Here is a 19,300-nt window from a genome sequence, read left to right on the forward strand (position 1 = left end):
TATCTCAAATTTAGATACAAGTAGTTTGGATTTGACGTGAAATTGAAGGATAGTTAGTATTATATTAAATTACTCTATTTATTTGGTTGATAACTAAAGAATTAGTGATTTTCAGCCGCTATGACCGAGAAGTGAGAACATAGTCCCTCATGCCTAAAAGCAAGATTAAGATTAAAAAGTGATTTTAAAAGAAAACCAAATTAGATGTCGTTCTTTTGGATTCTTTCCTACTCACTTGTAATGTACGTGGTAAAATCAATTAAAAAGCAAGATTAAGATTAAAAAGTGATTCTAGTCCCTCGTGCTTGACAAGATAGTCTAGAAATTATGAATTATACTAGTCCTTTCTATTGGTATATTTGATTGCTGATTTAGCCTAATAAAAGTTTTTGTTTGATTTTTTTTTTTTTTAAAAAAAGAAGCAAAGGTTAAGATTATTCACTAATGATTTGTCCAATGCCATCTACCGCAGATATGATACATGATTTTACTTCATGCCTTCTGGGGCAACTTTAGTTTGTGTCCCGCTCTTTTTTGTTATGGCCATTTTACAAGTTTACAAATATCGCAGTTTAGGGGGGGGGGGAATATATATATATATATATATATATATATATATATATCAAACTAAACTGTCGTAAAATCTTTGACTAGATTTGATTTGATTTCTATTTTTTAAAAACTGACAATTGGCCATAAATATTTTTAGAGACTTATTAATGCTTTATACTTGCTTGAGTTTTATATTCTCTTAAATTGAAATTATTTAGGATTGATTGATTTATTGGTTTAAGATAAAAAACATATGAAGATGTAAGGTTAACCCCATTTACTCGAACTTTCGAGGTCCATTTCTAATACTCCATAAACATTGTGGAGCTCTCAAGTCTCAAGGCTCTGCAGAAGAAGATTTCTGCTTCGTTATGGAGGAATTACAGAAAGGGTTGAGTGATAAGGGGCTAACACTGTCGCCTGTGCCGGAAAAGGGTCGCTGCCTTTTCACTACTCGTGATTTCTCTCCAGGTCTTCCTCCATTTTTTCGTTAACAAATTAGGAATATATCTAAGGTTTAATAAGACTAAATTGGCTTTTTTTGGATAACAGGGGAAGTAATTATATGGGAAGAGCCATATGTTTCAGTTCCAAACAAATCATCAGCAAAATGTGAATGGTGTTTCGTTTCAACTAACCTTAAGAAATGTTCTGCTTGCCATGTTGTTTACTACTGTGGTAATACATGCCAGGTACGCTTTGTACTTCAAATTCAGTATATCTGATTGCTGATTTCAGATTTTTTTTGGAGGGGGAGTCTAAATGAAGGGACTGACGGGTAGTGCCACGGATAGCTATTTGTCTTTTTTAATTTCCGTTTGAGAAATTTATAATTATGGTGAAGCTAACTGCAGAAGTCAGATTGGAAGTTGCATAAGGTTGAATGCCAGGCTTTGTCCAAGGTTGACAAGGAAAGAATAAAATCACTTACGCCCACTGTAAGATTGATGGTCAAGCTTTATCTGCGGAAGAAACTGCAAGATGAGAAGGTCAGTTTCCATCTACGTCCTCTGTTTCTATAATTCAGCTGCTATGAATTTAATATTCTCATTCGGTGAGTGTTTGCTAATCTGAAGTGAATTTGAAAGCTGGAGAACTGTACAGCTTTCAAGAAGTGGGAGCATATGTAATATCTATAGCTTGGATAATATTGTGATCACTAAATGTGATTCTTAAACATATTTGTTTCCTGTTCTGAGGTGTTCTGATGATATTCTGAACCAGTAAGTCAAAATGAGGTCTTTGCTTTCTGACATTACAAGGTCAATTATCTGGTAGAATAAAAGGGGGTGGGTTTGAAGGGTTTTCTGGAAAATAACACATGCAACTGCAGTCAATTGAGAACTCTAATTCCTTGAATTCTTTCAATTCTGTATGAAAATTATGTACCAGCTCGGTCGTGTCTTTGATTGAGTCAATCATACCAAGATAACCCAGCTAGACTTTTATTCCTCATAGGGTGAAGTAGTTTTTTTATTCTTACAACTAAATTTAATGTGCCAAGGGATCTGTTACAATCCTTATGGATACAGTGATGTGGCAAACAGATCACATTCAAAGACTGCAAGCACATTGTTGTCTTCATTCCCATAGGAGTGAATTTTCAAGGAAATGTCTACATAAGAGGGGTGGGGGGTTGGGGGGGGGGGAGGGGGAATCAGACATCCTTAACATTTAGAAAGTGAAAAGATCCCAACAGTAGCCCTTTGTTTGGAAACTAGGGAAGGAAAAGGAATGGTGGCTTCGCTAAGTTTCCGATTTCCTGGTTTGGTTTGACAAAAGGAGGGACGAAATTGAAGTGAGAAAAATATGTTCCTCCTCAATCTGCTAATGTCTCTCTTTCTTTTAGGAGGGAATCAAATCATAAAATTTTAGATAGAGAATCAGTTTCTGTCATCTCTTCTATTTTAGCTTTCCTCACTTCTTTCCTTCCCTTAGTTTCCAGAAAAAGTGTTAAATGTTTATATGTGCGTGGAAATACCTAGAAGAATGGCAACATCATCAAATTGTTTTGGAATAGTTGATGGCTAGAAATCCCAAGTAATGGGTTCCAAACCATGGAAACCTCAATATGTACTATTTAAAAGTAGGTAAGGTTCCAAAGTAGCTGGAATATATGTTCCAGCAGGTTTAATCACTTCAGACATTGTTTGTTTTTCTTTCTGTTTATCAGATGTCATAATTTCGAGTAAGTACTTTGTCCTCACCAACTCTGATTTTATCTTCTTACCCTTGTTGGATTTGTCGTTCTCGATCTTCAACTTTGTCATGTGAAATAGTCTTTCTACGATAGTATGTATTGGTTTTGCCATGAAGCTCTTAACTACTCTTTCACTACCAGGTTATTCCAGCTACAGTCCTGGACAATTTTAGTCTGGTGGAATCCTTGGTATCTCGTATCCTTGTGTAGCTTATACTGATAGTTTTTTTTTTGTTGTTGAGAAAGAGCTTATACTGACGAGTTTCTGATATAATTTTGAATTGTGCTTCATTAGGTCTATCTTTGCTACGTGTTTGACCTTGTGTTGTTCTTAACAAGTTTGTTTCCCAAGATATGACTGATATTGATGAGAAGCAACTAGTTTTGTATGCTCAGATGGCAAACCTGGTCAATCTGATTCTTCAGTGGCCTGAGATCAGTATAAAGGAGATTGCAGAAAAGTTCTCTAAGGTATAAATTGTGCGCCGGATGCAACATTTCGCTTTATGTGTCTAAAACCTATGCAACCTTATTATGTGTTGCATAGACCCTGTTCGTCTGGGCCTTTGTTCATGAAAACTGAGGACGATGTGGCTGAAATCTTCCCTTATTCACTTGTCTGGAAGCATAATCCTTTTTCTTACAGACTTTATTGTCTAACCTGGTGTATCTCTGCTGTATTTTCTGAGTATGGGCAGTTCTCATGTAATGCACATACAATTTGTGATGCTGAACTGAAACCCCTGGGGACAGGCCTTTATCCGGTGGTTTCTATAATCAACCACAGGTAATTGTTGTAGTATCTTTCTGTCTAGCTAGTATATTTATTTCTCTAAATGGCCTTTTTGTGTTATAGTTGTTTGCCGAATTCGGTTCTAATATTTGAAGGACGAATGGCTGTTGTCCGAGCAGTACAGCATATACCCAAAGGTACTGAGGTAATACTTTGTTTCCAAATTATTTTGATCAGCCTCTATTAGTATAAATCATCATTAATTGAAAAAGTAGGTTATCATTCTGAAAACCAAGCATAAGTTATAGAAAGAAAAAAAAGAAGAAGAATTTGAGTGTTCCACTGGATGATGCAAATCAATGAATAAGAGGTTGATATCTGAGGAAGATGCTTTTCATTTGACCAGTAACTCCAATTTTGAGCAGGGTATTGTGTTGATGAATTTAGTAAGAAATGTTTACTTATAATGATATGTATATCATCATGATGATGTACATGATCATCAAGCATTTACATCTTTGTCCTTAACAGTTGAATGTACTTTTGGAAGTTAACTACTTTAAGATTCTTGTTTGCTTTTTTGAGTACTTAAGCATCTGTTTGGAGTTCAAGAGGAGACTGTAGAAAAGGTGGAAGAGAAAATGTGGTGCACAATCAATGAAGGGGGATTGTCTGGTTGTTGAGCTTCCAAGGGTTTTGATGATGTTGTATGTCAAAGCAAAAGGCTTCCACGGGTTTGAATTGGGTCAATTTGGAAGAGTTTAGGTTTGACACACATTACTGTAGAATTTTGTCAAATTTGACATTTTGCTGGGGGATACCTCTCTACAAACTGCTCCTGCTCTCCATGTGCGGGCTTTGGCATGTGCTTTCTTGCATGTACAAGAAGTTGATGGATGATAAGGAGTACATTTGGGATGTTATTTACTGGTTTTTAAGCAGTAATCTAAAAGCACAAGTAATTTCATTGGCATCCAGCAATCACTAACTTTCTGATTTACTTGATTGGCTTCTAAAAGGTATTGATAAGTTATATAGAAATGGCTGGAAGCACTGCAACTCGTCAGAAGGCTCTTAGAGAACAGTACTTTTTCTCCTGCACTTGCATTCGCTGCATCAAGTTGGTATGTTCGCTGTATTGTCTAATTAGTCCTCAATAATTAGATTTCTGATCACAAACTTATCACCCCGCTCACTGTAAGGGCCAAAACGATGATATCCAAGAAAGTGCAGTTCTGGAGGGTTATAGATGCAAGGATAAGAGATGCAGTGGTTTCCTGCTTCGTGACTCTGGTATATGATCCCTGTCTCAACCTCACCTTATATCCGCATGATTGATCTGGTCTGCCTGTGACTTCTCAGTTTCTTGTGTTTGCAGGTAATAAAGGATTCAGATGCCAATTATGTGGACTCTTTAGGGACAAGGAAGAAATAAAAATTATTGTTAATGAAATCGAAACAATATCAGAAAAAGCTTCATTTTCACTTTCCAATGGACGTATCCTTTGAGCCGGTGAATGAGAATATCTAACGTATGTTACTGTATATAAACACTACTCCCTCTGTTTCAATTTATGTGAACCTATTTCCTTTTTAGTCCGTGCCAAAAAGAATGACCTCTTTCCTTATTTGGAAACAATTTACCTTTATGCAATGATTTATAGCCACACAAAATATATGTGCTTCATTTTTTTTTATTTGCACCGGGTGTCCAAGTCTCTTTGAGTCCCGACTAATCCCGGGGGTGCACAGGCCCTCGGCAAGGAGTTTCCCGCAAGTGCACCACGGTTAATTCAGGTTTTACCCAGTCCGATGGCCCTCAGAAATTGTTTGCACCCTGTGGGTTTCGAACTTGAGACCTTGAAAGGGAGCAAACCCCAAGGCTCAAGTCAATTGCCACCAGGCCAACCCCTGAGGGTTATATGTGCTTCATTCTACATCACAAGTTCAAAAGTCTTCTCTCCTTTCTTAAACTCCGTGCCCAGTCAAATGGGTTGACATAAATTGAAACGGAGGGAGTAGATTTTAGCCTTCTAATTACTAACTTAGAATAAACATCATATTTACGCTACTTCTAAAGATGATTTGAGCTAAAAATCTCCTATCTAAGTCGGCACAAGCTACATTCTTATGTTATAAGAGGAGGCACTTTTGATCAGCCCACCTGAGTGTGTAGAAGTGAGGAGGCGAAATGTTCCGTTAATTAAATTAAACAGTATTTAGATTATATTTATTTGGTTTTGTTGGGAAAACAGACTGCTTTGACAGAATACAGATAAGAAAGATGCAAGTGTAATGTATAAAATGATTGAGAAACTTCAGCAGAAGCTGTGCCATCAATTCTCGGTCAATCTGATGCGCACACGGGAGAATCTTTTAAAGGTTTGATCGCCTTTACTGCAGTGTCTCACAGAAGAATGTTTTTGAATGTTCTCATCTATGTTTACTCCATTGATGAAACTTCTTTTTATTGTCCCTAAGAAGATGCTTACATCAATCTTGTTCCAGCCATCTTTAATTAGTTAATATTTTTTTGGACCTGAAGAATGGATGTTTATTCATTTAGATATTGATGGAGCTGCAAGATTGGAAAGAGGCACTGAAGTACTGCAGATTAACTATCCCAGTTTATAAGAGTAAGTTGGCACTACCTGACGGTTCAAAAGAATTCTATTCCGCAACCACTATTTCAATGCTATCTGTTGATTTAGTATAATATAGTAGTAAGCCAGGTTCAAGACTTAAAAACTACTTTTCCTGTCCCAAATTAATCTACCCACTTCCTGTTTTAGGTAGTCTCGAAGTTGGGTCTATATTCCTAAAACCCTATATTCTTCAATACTTATTCAATTTTCTACTACAAGAAAGTACTATGAGATCCAGTTTTATATTTGATTCAATAAGTGAATTATCTCTGCTCTTGGACCCAAGTTTATACATGACAAAAAAATTTACTTTATCATAATAATCACGCTCAAATGAAAGAAGGAATCTAAATTATAATGGAGAGAGAGAGAGAGAGCAGGTTTTTCTACATTCTTAAGCTATATCCCTTATTGGTGCCAGTTGTACGTCTGCATAACAAATTCTTATCATCATGACTTTATGTTGCTCATGCGCCCCGGACCCTGCAGTTTTGCTCTTCTGCCTGGGATGTTAAATCTAATTCTGTTGCGTTTCTGTTCTTTTTGGTATTAGACATACATGTTTTACCTGGAGATAATTAACATTCCTTCTGAAGGAACATGTGATTCGGGAGATGTATAGATTTGAGTTGCTTCGCTTTGTATAACCAAGAAACTTTCTTATGCTTCCTACGTATCACCAGCATATATAAAGAAGTAACGACTTTTTCTGAACTTAGTCATGCACTAAAGTTCCGTTTTCCAATAGTTTTGCTCTGCTTTCTGAACATATATACCTATTAGATCTACATGTTTTCTCCATATGGTAATATTTCTTCTTTTGATAGGAGTTTATCCAGAGTGTCATCCTTTGCTCGGACTGCAATATTACACTTGTGGGAAACTTGAATGGTTAGAGAGCTTTTGGTTTTTCAATATATTGTGTTGCATATTTCTGGCTTTTGGCAGTTGTCCTCTTTCTATTTCATGTTTCATTATCTTGATTATCAGACATTTGTTTAGATCTAGTATATCCTGTTGCAATATCGCACAAGTATCCTGCACGTCCAACTTCTGGTGAAGTTATAGCAATTCCCCCAGAGGCATGGGGAAGTTTGTGTACCGTTTGAAACAGGTGCTCGAGGTGGCAAGTAGTTGCTTTAACTGTAGCCTAGCCATTTACATCGTTAACACTTATTTAAGAAAAATAGGGACATGACAGTTAAATAATAAACAGCACATATATGTAAGTAAATAAAGTATTATAAGGAAATATAAGACTTGGAAAATACATTTAAGTCACTCGAATTAAGTAGTATAAATGTATATTAGAACTTTATGGACTAATTTATGTGAGTGTATGCACTTATTGAAGTGCCTCAAAAATGAAAGTATTGCCTAAGAATTTAATTTGTCTTAAGTTCTACAGTCTCTAGGACAAGTGCCAAGCAGACTATTGTACCAGACAATTCCAGACACGTACATGGTCGCTTACATTTAAACGTCTATGCATAATATACTAGTAGTCCAGTACAATGTATGCATATGAAAGAGTACCGAAACTGCGAAAAAGGATAGGTATATTTGGTACAAGCCCATACTGATCCTCAATTCTTCTGTATATTTTCTTAACTCTCTCACCAACACCCATTACATGATAACTCATACCAGTATTTCAGGACTCCATTGTATAAGGGTCTAGAAAATGCTTAGAGATTTTTAAACAGTTGTCTTTGTTTTTTTCTTTTTTGATGTGTGTTAAACATTTGTCTTTGTATACAGAGAAATTTTAGTCTACTTAATTTAAGCAGTTGAGACGAGAAAACTATGGGCGGTCTCATGTTAGCTGATTAGATATCTGGAGATTTGCTCCTCCTGGCTTGTTCTGTTTTATTTTGTTGATCTTGGAAACATCCAGAGAAACAGACCGAGTTTGACCGGTTTTGCAAGTCTTTGAGGATTTTTGATACATTCATCAACTTTATCAGTGATCCAAGCTTTGCTTTAACTTCTGAAATTATGTGGCTTCAGATATTAATGAAGTTAGCGACAGTTTTCCATTAAGTAGGATTTCTTGTTCAAGTTACACAACTCGTTGCGAATTTTGAGCCTCTTGTAAACATGGAAAAAGCTGGAACCTACAGTTTATAACATTCTTAAAGAAATGTCAGAGAAAGTGGTGGTTTCGTTAATGATATCCCCCGTGGTGTTAATTTGTTAATTACAGGTGGCTTGGTGAGACTGAGGAAGCCTACAGGTCACTAGCCAAGGCAGCAGAGATACTGCGAATTACTCATGGAACAAACACTAATTTCATGAAGGAGCTTTTTGTGAAGTTAGAAGAAGCTCGTGGGGAGTTCTCTTACAAGATTTCATCCAAGGAAGAAGAGAATGATTGAACTGAATCCACATATGCACGTAAACAACAGATAAAATTCTGTTTTACCAGTTCCACAAAGGGCGGCCCCTCTTTCCTAATTATTACAATGAAAAGTTTCTAGTGAGATGCTAATCTCCCTTTCCTACTGTCTACTTTTGATGGAAATTGAATTACTATTGTGAGAGAAAATAGGCTATCTTGGCAGTTTCTTCTATCTTATATAAGAGACTAGAGTTTTGACTTTCGGAAAGGGGTGCAAGGCATGTTTCATTGGATGCTGTAAATAGCTAGAATTTGTATCGTTGATTACATTCCGAGTTCTATTAGGGGCCTGCATATCATTGCAGGAATTATCTATATATAGGAGTAAAATATTTTATCTTTTGAATATTTCTGTATTAAAGAATTAGAGTATGCTTTTGAACTTTTATACCTTTGCAACAAAGTCACAAGCAGGGTAATAACTAATAACCCTCTCCCAATCAAGTTACAAAAAAAGTGGCCAAACCTCGCGGGTGAGCCTGGATAACACAGGTGTAAGGCAGACGTATAAAAGAAATGAACGACAAGTAATAGCATCTAAAATGACCTGAAAAATATACTGGTATAACATATTATCCAGCGCTCAAATTGAGCTGTTCTAAAAGTTTCTGCAGAAGTTGATTTCCAAAGAGGGATGAAAGGTCTACAACTGTGAAAATATAACAAGAAACACTTTCGAGAAAATCTAAACAGATCAACGGTAGCGGCGTAGAGACAGAGTCTGGTTCCTCTTCCAAGTTGCCCTTCTTGAGGGACGTTGCTTGTGGTGCAAGTGTCCTTTTCCTTGGAGACCCCTGTTTTTCTTGCCAGCTGAAGTCAGTCCACGAAGCTCTCTGTGCTTGTGCACCGGGTTGCAGATCCAGTTGATTCTTGGGTCATTCCTCACAGCAGCATGGGCTGCATCAATCAGGATCACTTCATAGTACTTATAAGTAGAATCCTGCAATCAATAACGTAATAAGTTGCTTTGAGGAATTTGAAGAAATTCGAATTTTGCTAAAAGAGAGTCAACAGACAAATACCTCGTTGATCCAGTAAGAATTAAGGACCTTAAGACCACCCAATTTCCTACCAGCACGCTCCTCAGCAACAGAGCGCTTACTGCGCTGAAACTTCAACTGGGTGACTCCCTGGTTGGTAGGCTTACCATACACAATACCTTTGGGTACAGGCCTCTTCCTTCCACCACGCTTCACACGCACACGGTAAACCACGTAGCCCTGCAAATATTGTTGAACACAGTCACACGGATAGAAATCCAAAAGTAGACAACAAAGGCACCCTTTCTACTATGGAAATGGAGAACTGACAAAATACTGTTAGTTCTAAGTTTGAGAAGTCATACAACAAATGCATGCATCACTACAAGAAAAAAAAAATTGCAACTAGTTTCAATCCCATGCATCCAGAAATTTCAGATAACAATGAATGGACAGAGGATCATTAAACTCTCATAGCAGCAACCCGTTATCAGAAATTATAGATGCTGCACCACACAATTATTTACAGAGGCAATAAGAAGAGACGACGATTATGGCTAAACTGAGAAAGTAGCCTATTTACTTGATCAGACAATGAATCAAATATTTTTTATTCTAATAGCATGGGATCAATTCAATACATAACATCAAAAGGCAACAGAATTAAACCAATAATAAAATCTCACTTGAACACTCAAACTCAAGTTTTACTAGACCATGTTCATTTTCACCTTAGTGCATCCAAGAACAAACTATTCAACAATTATGGATTCAGAAAACTTAGTACACCCTATTTATATCAATTTCCATGACTGAAACCTCTCAGCAAGTAACATTGTCAAAAATATCAATTTCCAACAAAGGAGTAACATTGTCAAGTATCATACAACTTCTATGCCTCAATTACAAGCAACTTGAGATTGACTATATGAATCCTCACTAAATATGTCGCTCCATTTAAGCTCAACTCAACATCGTCGAATATCATAATGAAAAGAAAAAATACCTGCTTGGCTTTGTAGCCGAGGCGGCGTGCCTTGTCAGGACGAGTAGGTCTAGTGACACGCACTATGGATGGGAGCTGGCGGTACTCCCAGCACCTCACCCTCTGCAAAAACCTCATCACGTCTGACTGTTTCTTCCTCCATAGCTCTGACACGTAAGTATAGGCACCTACATATCCCCAACATAACAAACCACAATCATTTTCCAAAAACACCAATATAAGCATATCCTGTATTTGCATGATCAAACCAGCATTACCAGAATTCCAATAATTACATTTCAAACACTAAGAATTCCATCTACTGCACCATTTTTTAACGAAATCATATATCATTTTCTCCCAGGAAATTCATACCATAGGAGATTTTCAAAACAATAAGGTCCGTTATTCAATTGAACTTTTTTCAAACTGTAAAAAAAAAACATATGATATTTAACATACTACTATTATAACATTCAAGCAAAATGACGAATATATTTGACAGGAAAGTAATAAAGCGATCCTCATTTTGACATGAATCAATATCAAACAAGAAGGGTAATGCAGAGATAACTGAATTAAAATTAGATTAACATACCCATTGTAGTGCGGCGAAACTCTCTCCTCCTTACTCTGCTATTACCGGTGAAGTTCCGCTTAGGGTTTTGTGGGAGGCGGGGTTTTTAATTACCTCTTGCGCTAAGACTAATATGTCCAAGTATAATTTTTAGCCGTCAGAAATTATTTATATCTCTTAGTCAAAAAATATATAAAATTTATATAATTTTTACAACGGCTATACAACATAATCTTTCCAATTCCAAAATAAAATAAATTTTAAGTATGGTTTGCACGAGGTAGCCGATTTAGGACCCCTGTTTAAAGAATAGCCGAATTTACAAAGTTTTTAGAGCTTAGCCGCCTCAGAATTATTTTCAAATATGTTAGTCTTAAGTTAATATCAGGGGTTTAAAGTTTCCAAATTTAAAGTGAGGATGAAGTTTAAATTCATACATGAGGTCCCGAAGTTTGGACATTGGAAGAGCTCAACTTCAAATTTGAACTCTGGCTTTTAAAACTTTAAATTTTAGGTATGAAGTTAGGTTTTGGTAAAGTATAAATTCATATCATAATGTCTGAATAAGAAGCAATAACAGATTCAGTTTGAAGTTTGTCAAAATTGATTAAATTTTAACTATTTTTATAAACTTGATATATATTAAATAGGGGTGTTACAAACATTTAGCTGATGTCATCCTATGGTATTTATACCATGAGGACACTTGTACTTAGAAGTTCGTTGCTTTTTTTACAATTAAAATTAGACTCGTAATTTGAATATTAATTTTAAATTTTGAACTTTAGATCACTAATTTAAAGCTTAAAATAAGTGGTCAACTTCTAAATATAAGGCTAAAACATAGACTATTTCTGCAAATCAGCTTACCCTGAGCCATGAATGCGGAAATGACTTGTGGCGGCTAATTTTTAACCTGCTATTTAATGTTTAGCCACCAATTTTAAAGCTGGGTGAAAAGAGTCATATTCTATAACTAGTGTTAGAATCCGCGCGATTCGCAGATAATTTAACAGAATATTAATCTTAATAAAATATAATCTAATATATTATATTATTTTAATAAATATTAGTTGTTATTTTATTATTTAATGTAGTGTACAGAAATATAACAAAATTTATACAAAATCAAAGAAAACAGATTACATAGTAATAAAATAAATTGTTTGTTCCCTATTAAATCTTTATTATTAGTGTAAAATTACCAATTACTTAGTGCTATACATATACTAATATGATTTTTTTATTAACTTGTCAATTGAATTAATATTTTGATACTAATTCTCTTTTAATATAATATAGCTATATATTTTCTTACGCTGAATTTTTTTTTAATTTTTTAAACTTATGTCTTACTGTTCAAGGTAGAGGTAAGGTCTGCGTACACACTACCCTTCTCAAACCCCACGATGTGGGTAATGCTGGGTATGTTGTTATTGTTGTTGTATGTTTTACTGTTCAAATCAATTTAAAGTGTGGATAGAATCACATCTTATCATTCTCCTCTTTATACATTAGTTTTTGTTCTAAAATATTTTAATTTTTTCATTTAGTGTTTATCTATAATACAAATATTTGAATTACTTTTCTAAATAGATGGTGTTGAATTAGTTCCAAGGTTAAACAGAGAAGTTCTTTTATTATATGTCATAAATCTACTAATAATTGTAATAATTATTATTTTGTATTATTTTCAATAAGAAATTAAATTGAATTCTTCTTCCCGTTTATATTTAATATGAAAGTTTAGTTTTTTTAATTAAAATTTCTACATAATAAGTTAAATTATATCTTTATATATTTTATTTATTTCCTGAAATTTTTTATGTTTTTGTCTTTAGTTTTACATACTATTATAATATTTTTAGTTACATGATCTTATGCATATAGCATGAACATATGAATTATTAGTAAAAAACTTTCTCATCTCAAAAAACAAATTAGTCTTATCATTTTTTATACCTCTATATTGAAGTTATTGACAAATTAGTCAAATTAAAAATAAATGATTAATTATTAACTTACCTAACTAATTTTGTTGTTAAATCTGACACTTGTTGAATTTTGTTATGATACTTGACATGATCACATTGATTTGCTTCTCCTTTTCTAGATAGATAGATAGAAGATAATTAATAGGAAAATGTTATAAGAAAAATTAAATTATGGTGGATATATAAAGGCCTTGTAATAGATAGGAAAAGAAATACGATTGAAGAAAAAATAAGAATTTTTCATCTCTTTCTCTCTATATATCTTAACTTGTTTTTCCTTGTTCTATACTGTTACTTTGAGTTATATTTCATAACACGTTATCATTTCGAATCTCTAAAAAAATTAGTCATAAAGGTATAAAGAATGCACCCGCGGAGAAACTTTCTAGTGCAAAGATACATTCTTCTCCCCTTCTAAACTTTCAACCTTTGCATTAAATTGTGTGGAATATGTGTCCTAACATCCGGAAGCTCAGAGAGTTTGAGTCCTTATGTTGTAAACATGGTTTGAAATTGAACTTGTTCTGGACAGCTTCATCATTCACTGTAGTGCATTAAGCAAGAGCCCCGAGATGATACCATATGAGAAATCCTTATGTTTTATGCTTAGAGACCGACGCAATTGGCTGCTTATTACTCGTTTACCCGAAAAACGGATAGAGTTGAATTTATACGTAGTTCTAAGAATACGTGATATAACTTGATACAAATCAAAAAATTAAGTAGAAATATATCGAATATTGACTGTATTGTTAGGCTTTTAAGCTTGGTTTAGCTTAATTTTAAGCTTGGTGTAGCTTAAAGAGGGTGAATGAAAATGGAGAAAAAATAAAATATTTGAGTTTCCCTTCTTGTTAAAGGGACATTGTCCCATATTGGAGGAAGAAAAGGCTTTTGATAGGTATATATATACAATTGCTCTTCTTCTAGCTCTTAAAGAGTTAAGAAAAAGGCAAGTCTCGCGCCGTCATCGTCGTTCGGTTTCGGTCAAAGATCAATTGATTGATTAATCCGGCCCGTTTTCTTTCCCGGATTATTTTAAATCCATTTTTCTGTTTTCCCGCCATATTTTAAAAGAAATATTCCCACCTGTTCCAACAGCTATGACTGTTTCTGAGGGGAATAATTTTTTTAAGGACACACTGTGCATTCAGTGGGCTCGATTTATTCCAATATTATTTTTCCAGAATTTATTTCGTAAAATTGGTTTTACTAACTTTCTGTTTCTGTTTCTATTTCAGAAAGTTTAATATTTTTTTATTGTTTATTACAGTAATACATAGTGAAATAATAATCTTAAGGAAATTATATTATTGTATTCTGTATTCTGTTTGTGGAGATTAAAACATGTGTTATTTTCTACTCCTTCTGAATTTTACTATTCTGACTTGAAGATATAAAAACTTCATCAGAATATTGAAATTCAGAAACGATTTGAAGAACATAAAAAACTTCATCGTTTTCTGTGAAACAAATATAAAAACTTTGGGTTTTTATTTATTAAACGTATTGTTTTTTGTAAATTACAGTATTGTTTACCATTCTGTTTTCTGCCATTAATTGAACTCTTTTGTTATTGACAGTGAGAAATGATAATTGATAACGGAAATCCTTCTGTGACTGTTGCGGTAACGACGATAGCCTCGTCAAGCCGAATTGTTGTTCCACCGGCCGAGAAATCGGGAAACTTTTCTAGAGCCAACTTCAAAGAATGGCAGCAAAGGGTGTTATTTTGGCTTACTACACTTGGTATGCAGAAATTCACTGGTGAAGAACCTCCAGTGCCTGCTGCGGACATGTCGGACAACGAGAAATTCATGATTGTTGAGGCGTGGAAACATGCAGATTTTCTTTGCAAAGGTTATATTTTAAGCGTTTTAGAGGATGACTTGTACAATGTGTACAGTGTGATGAATACTTCAAAAGAATTATGGGACGGACTTGAGAAGAAGTACAAGACTGAAGATGTATGCTTGAAGAAGTTCGTGGTTACCAAGTTTCTAGACTATAAAATAATAGACAGCAAAACTGTTGGAAACCAAGTTGAGGAGCTTTAACTTGTTTTTCATGACCTTATTGCTGAAGGTATGGTCGTGAATGAAGCATTTCAAGAGGCTGCAATGATTGAAAAATTGCCTCCTTCGTGGAGAGATTTCAAAAACTATCTTAAGCACAAGCGCAAAGAAATGAAGTTGGAAGATCTTGTGATTCGTCTCAAGATTGAGGAAGACAACAAAACAGTCGAGAAGAAGTCTCGTGGAAATTTAACGATCATGGGAGCAAATATCGTTGAGGATATTGCTCCAAAAAGTAAAAAGAGAAAGAGGTCTTCGGGACAGACTAAGGAGCAGAACAAAAAGAAATTTAAGGGCAGTTCCTACAATGTTGAAAAAGCTTGTCACAAAGCCCCTGATTGTCGTCTCCCGAAAAAGGATAAGAAGAAGGGACATGTCAACATAATGGAGAAGAATAATGACATTGATGATTTGTGTGCAATGCTTTCGGAATGCAACCTAGTTGAAAATCCGAAGGAGTAGTGGATTGACTCTGGAGCCACTCGACATGTTTGTTTTGTCAAAGAAGCATTTACGACTTACTCTATTGTTGGTCCCGAAGAAGAGCTTTCCATGAGAAATACTACAATAGCCAAGATTGAAGGTTATGGAAAGATATTCCTGAAGATGACTTCCGGCAAGGTGTTAACGCTCAACAATGTTCTTCATGTTCCTACTATTAGGAATAATTTAGTTTCTACTTCTTTACTTGTTAAGAATGGATTCAAATGTATATTTGTTTCTGATAAAGTTGTTATAAGCAAGAATGAAATGTATGTTGGAAAGGGCTACCTCAAATAGGGTCTTTTCAAACTAAATGTAATGGTTGTTGACAGTATGAATAAAATTTCAGCTTCTTCTTATTTACTGAAGTGAAATGATTTATGGCATATTCGTTTAGGACATGTCAATTACAAAACCGTGTGAAAGTTAATTAATTTAGAAGTATTGCCTAAATTCGAGTGTAATAAATTAAAATATCAAATATGTGTTGAATCTAAGTTTGTAAAATATCCTTATAAGTCTATTGAAAGGAATTCACATCCTTTAGACTTAATTCATACTGATATTTGTGATATGAAGTCGACACCATCTCGAGGTGAGAAAAAGTATTTTATTACTTTTATTGACAATTGCACTCGATATTGTTATGTTTATTTGCTTAATAGTAAGGATGAAGTAATTGAAGCATTTAAGCAATACAAGAATGAAGTGAAGAATCAATTGAATAAAAAGATCAAAATGATTAGAGGTGATAGGGTGGAGAATATGAATCTCCGTTTGCAGAAATATGTTCGGAATATGGAATTATCCATCAAACTACTGCACCTTAAACACCTCAATCCAATGGAATTGCGGAAAGAAAAAATCGGACATTAAAAGAAATGATGAATTCTTTATTAATAAGTTCCGGATTACCGCAGAGTTTGTGGGGGAAACTTGTCACGCCCCAAACCTGAAGGGGCGTGGCCGGCACCCGGTACCATACTCGGCCCGAGCGTACCACTCTGTAAATGTGAACTCTAGAGGAATAACCCTCAACCTGGGCTATACACATATAGTGTTATACAAACTTTACAGGACTTGTCTACAAGCCTCTAGAGATAGCTGAATTGTATCAACGGACTCCAAGGTCTAGACCTGGTAACTCCGGGAAAGTGGAGCTTACCAACCAAGCTGATATTTGGCTCTGTCTTCTGGGAAGGCCTATCCAGCTGTCTATCAGGACCTGCAGGCATGAAATGCAGCGTCCCCAGCAAAGGTACATCAGTACAAATAATGTACTGAGTATGTAAGGCAACAAAATAACTGAAAGCTGAAACTGAATTGATGATATAATAACGGAATGTAACTGGGAGTCAAAAATAATTTGAAGATATGCTTACCTGCTGATACTGACTCAACTCTCTCCATATAGTATGTAAAATAGTTGTCCGGCCCTATAAGGCTCGGTATGTGTAATTGCCCTGCCGTAGTAGGCTCGCTCATAGGCGCTCGGCCATACTAGGCTCTGTATCTCGGCCATTTTGGGCTCGCTCGTAGGCGCTCGGCTATAGTAGGCTCGGTATATAACTTACCATCTGATCAGAGGTTGCCCAATAGGGGCCTGCCCATCGATTATAGCTCGATGGTAATGAAAATACTATAATAATGTATATATAGGCTTGCTGCTCTCTTGACTGGAAGAAGACAATACTAAATTGAATATAGAGTCTCGATAAGGAATAATATTGTAACTTACGAAACTAGAATAATGTGAATAAATTCATGAATACGAACTTCTCTTTATGTCTCATTACTAACACATGTAGCTACGAGATCATGCCAAAATGAAGGAAGGCTTAGCCTTAACATACCTTATCACAATCTTTCCAATCACCAACTTGAACTCGCCTCTTCTCAACTTAATCTACAACAACGATAATAATACTATCATTAAGTTACGAAAGGTACAACTAACGCACAACGAACGACAAGCTTATTTTGTATTAAAACGGACAACATCTCCCCTATAATCCTTACTTCCTCCAAATTCAAGATAACACCACAACACAAAAACAACAATAACAACATATATACATTAGTTTCCAACCTTATGCACACCACACAATACTACAAAACAGCCCAGCACAACCCAATCTCTTCATACACAAAATGACCATTGTAGTAGTGTCAACAACCCGAAATTGTTACGATGAACGACCAGCCCAACATCCTGCATTTATGTGGTGTTTCTCCACACCCTTCCTCCTCCAAAACTCCACAAAACAATAGTAAAACACGCTTCCCAACCGCACCACAAAATAGTCCATAAAATAGTCCACAAAACAGTCCGCTATAAGTAAATAACTCAAACTCACGACTTCCGATCACCGTCCCGTGAGTTCTTACAAATATAGAATGACTTACTATGCATATACAGCAGAAAAAAATGTATGAAGGAGAGCAGTAAACTTACCTTATTTGTTGGATAACTCAGCTCATACCTTGGTTCTTCAAACTCTAGGCTTTACCTCCAATTAGAACTTGAAAGGGAGAGAAAATCAATTGGGGTTTGGGGGAAATTTTTGGGAGGAGTTTTGCAGAGATTAAGTCCGGTTATTTTTCTCTATTATCAGCCTAATATATGAAGGGGATAAGACTTTAAAAAGTCCTCTTTGAATGACCCGAACTGGCCCATTTTTGGACGAACCGAAGAGGCCCATTTTTGGATTTTCGTTTAAGCAAGTAGGTGACAGTCTGCGCAGTCTCGGAAAAACTCTCATATATCTCTACTCATATGTCGTATTGACAAACGGTTTAATGCGTTGGAAAATAGACTCATAGATATTTAATTTTATGGGTGGAACACCTCATAACTCTACGTATATTGGGAGAAAATGTCAGTTACATTGGACCCAAAGTTTCAGTAAAACTTATGAACGTAACTTGTGATGACTTTCATCGACTTTTGTTCCACCACTCGCTTGACTTCAAAATATAACACACGACTATCATACGAATAACATAAATCATAACATAGCCTCCTTATCATGTTAAACACCCTAGTCTCACTCCAAAAGTACATGCTATAACATTCCCAATTTGTCGATTTTCGACGAAACATTATGTTTTTCAATTCCTTTAGCTTTTGAATCTTCCAACCTTCTTTGTACTTGTTGTTCATGATCCTCAATATTTGTAACCTCTGAGGTAATATGATTAACTTACTTTGTAAACTTTTCAAATATTATTTTATTTCTGAGCTTACATCAATTGACTTACGACGTACTCGTATGTACGAAAATATGGGTTGTAACAAAACTATCCTTATAGCTAACCGAATCAACAGAGTACCCCACAGCAAAACACAATCTATTCCATATGAAAAATGGAAAGAAAGAAAACCCAACTTGAAATATTTTAAAGTGTGTGGGTGTCTAGCAAAGGTACAGTTCCTTTACCTAAAAGGGTTAAAATCGGACCAAAAACTATAGATTGCGTTTTCATTGAATATGCTACAAACAGTAAAGCATGTCGGTTTCTGGTTCATAAATTCGATAATCCCGAAATTCATGTTAATACGGGAATGGAATCAGATAATGTTGAATTCTTTGAAAGCATCTATCCGTATAAAACTAAATGCGAGTCGTTAAGTGAAAGACCTAAACGACCTCGGAAAGAACCAAAAGAAAATAC

At 35.2% G+C, this 19,300-nt stretch overlaps 2 protein-coding genes across 3 annotated transcripts; one reads left to right on the forward strand and one right to left on the reverse strand.

The window, feature by feature from the left end:
- Positions 1-804: 804 nt before the first annotated feature.
- On the forward strand, positions 805-8,877 carry LOC104110343 (histone-lysine N-methyltransferase ASHR1). 2 transcript variants are annotated; one of them, XM_009619814.4, is made up of 14 exons: positions 806-1,023; positions 1,105-1,244; positions 1,407-1,541; positions 2,894-2,948; positions 3,105-3,223; positions 3,451-3,539; positions 3,609-3,690; positions 4,505-4,609; positions 4,688-4,778; positions 4,864-4,983; positions 5,761-5,867; positions 6,052-6,121; positions 6,958-7,021; positions 8,337-8,877. In XM_009619814.4, exons 1-14 carry the CDS (start codon positions 924-926, stop codon positions 8,506-8,508), a joined length of 1,449 nt encoding a protein of 482 aa, XP_009618109.1. In that variant the 5' UTR covers positions 806-923; the 3' UTR covers positions 8,509-8,877. The 2 variants fall into 2 exon arrangements, with proteins under 2 accessions (XP_009618110.1, XP_009618109.1); XM_009619815.4 differs by lacking the exon at positions 6,958-7,021 and having other exon boundaries at positions 805-1,023.
- Positions 8,878-9,074: 197 nt separating this feature from the next.
- On the reverse strand, positions 9,075-11,284 carry LOC104110333 (large ribosomal subunit protein eL15-like). The gene is made up of 4 exons (XM_009619803.4): positions 11,095-11,284; positions 10,518-10,684; positions 9,554-9,751; positions 9,075-9,471 (listed from the first exon to the last, which is right to left on the reverse strand). The coding sequence occupies exons 1-4, from the start codon at positions 11,096-11,098 to the stop codon at positions 9,226-9,228; spliced, it is 615 nt and encodes a 204-aa protein (XP_009618098.1). The 5' UTR covers positions 11,099-11,284; the 3' UTR covers positions 9,075-9,225.
- Between the last annotated feature and the right edge of the window lie 8,016 nt (positions 11,285-19,300).

Source organism: Nicotiana tomentosiformis, chromosome 6 (assembly GCF_000390325.3).
Source record: "Nicotiana tomentosiformis chromosome 6, ASM39032v3, whole genome shotgun sequence".
Taxonomy (NCBI): Eukaryota; Viridiplantae; Streptophyta; class Magnoliopsida; order Solanales; family Solanaceae; genus Nicotiana; species Nicotiana tomentosiformis.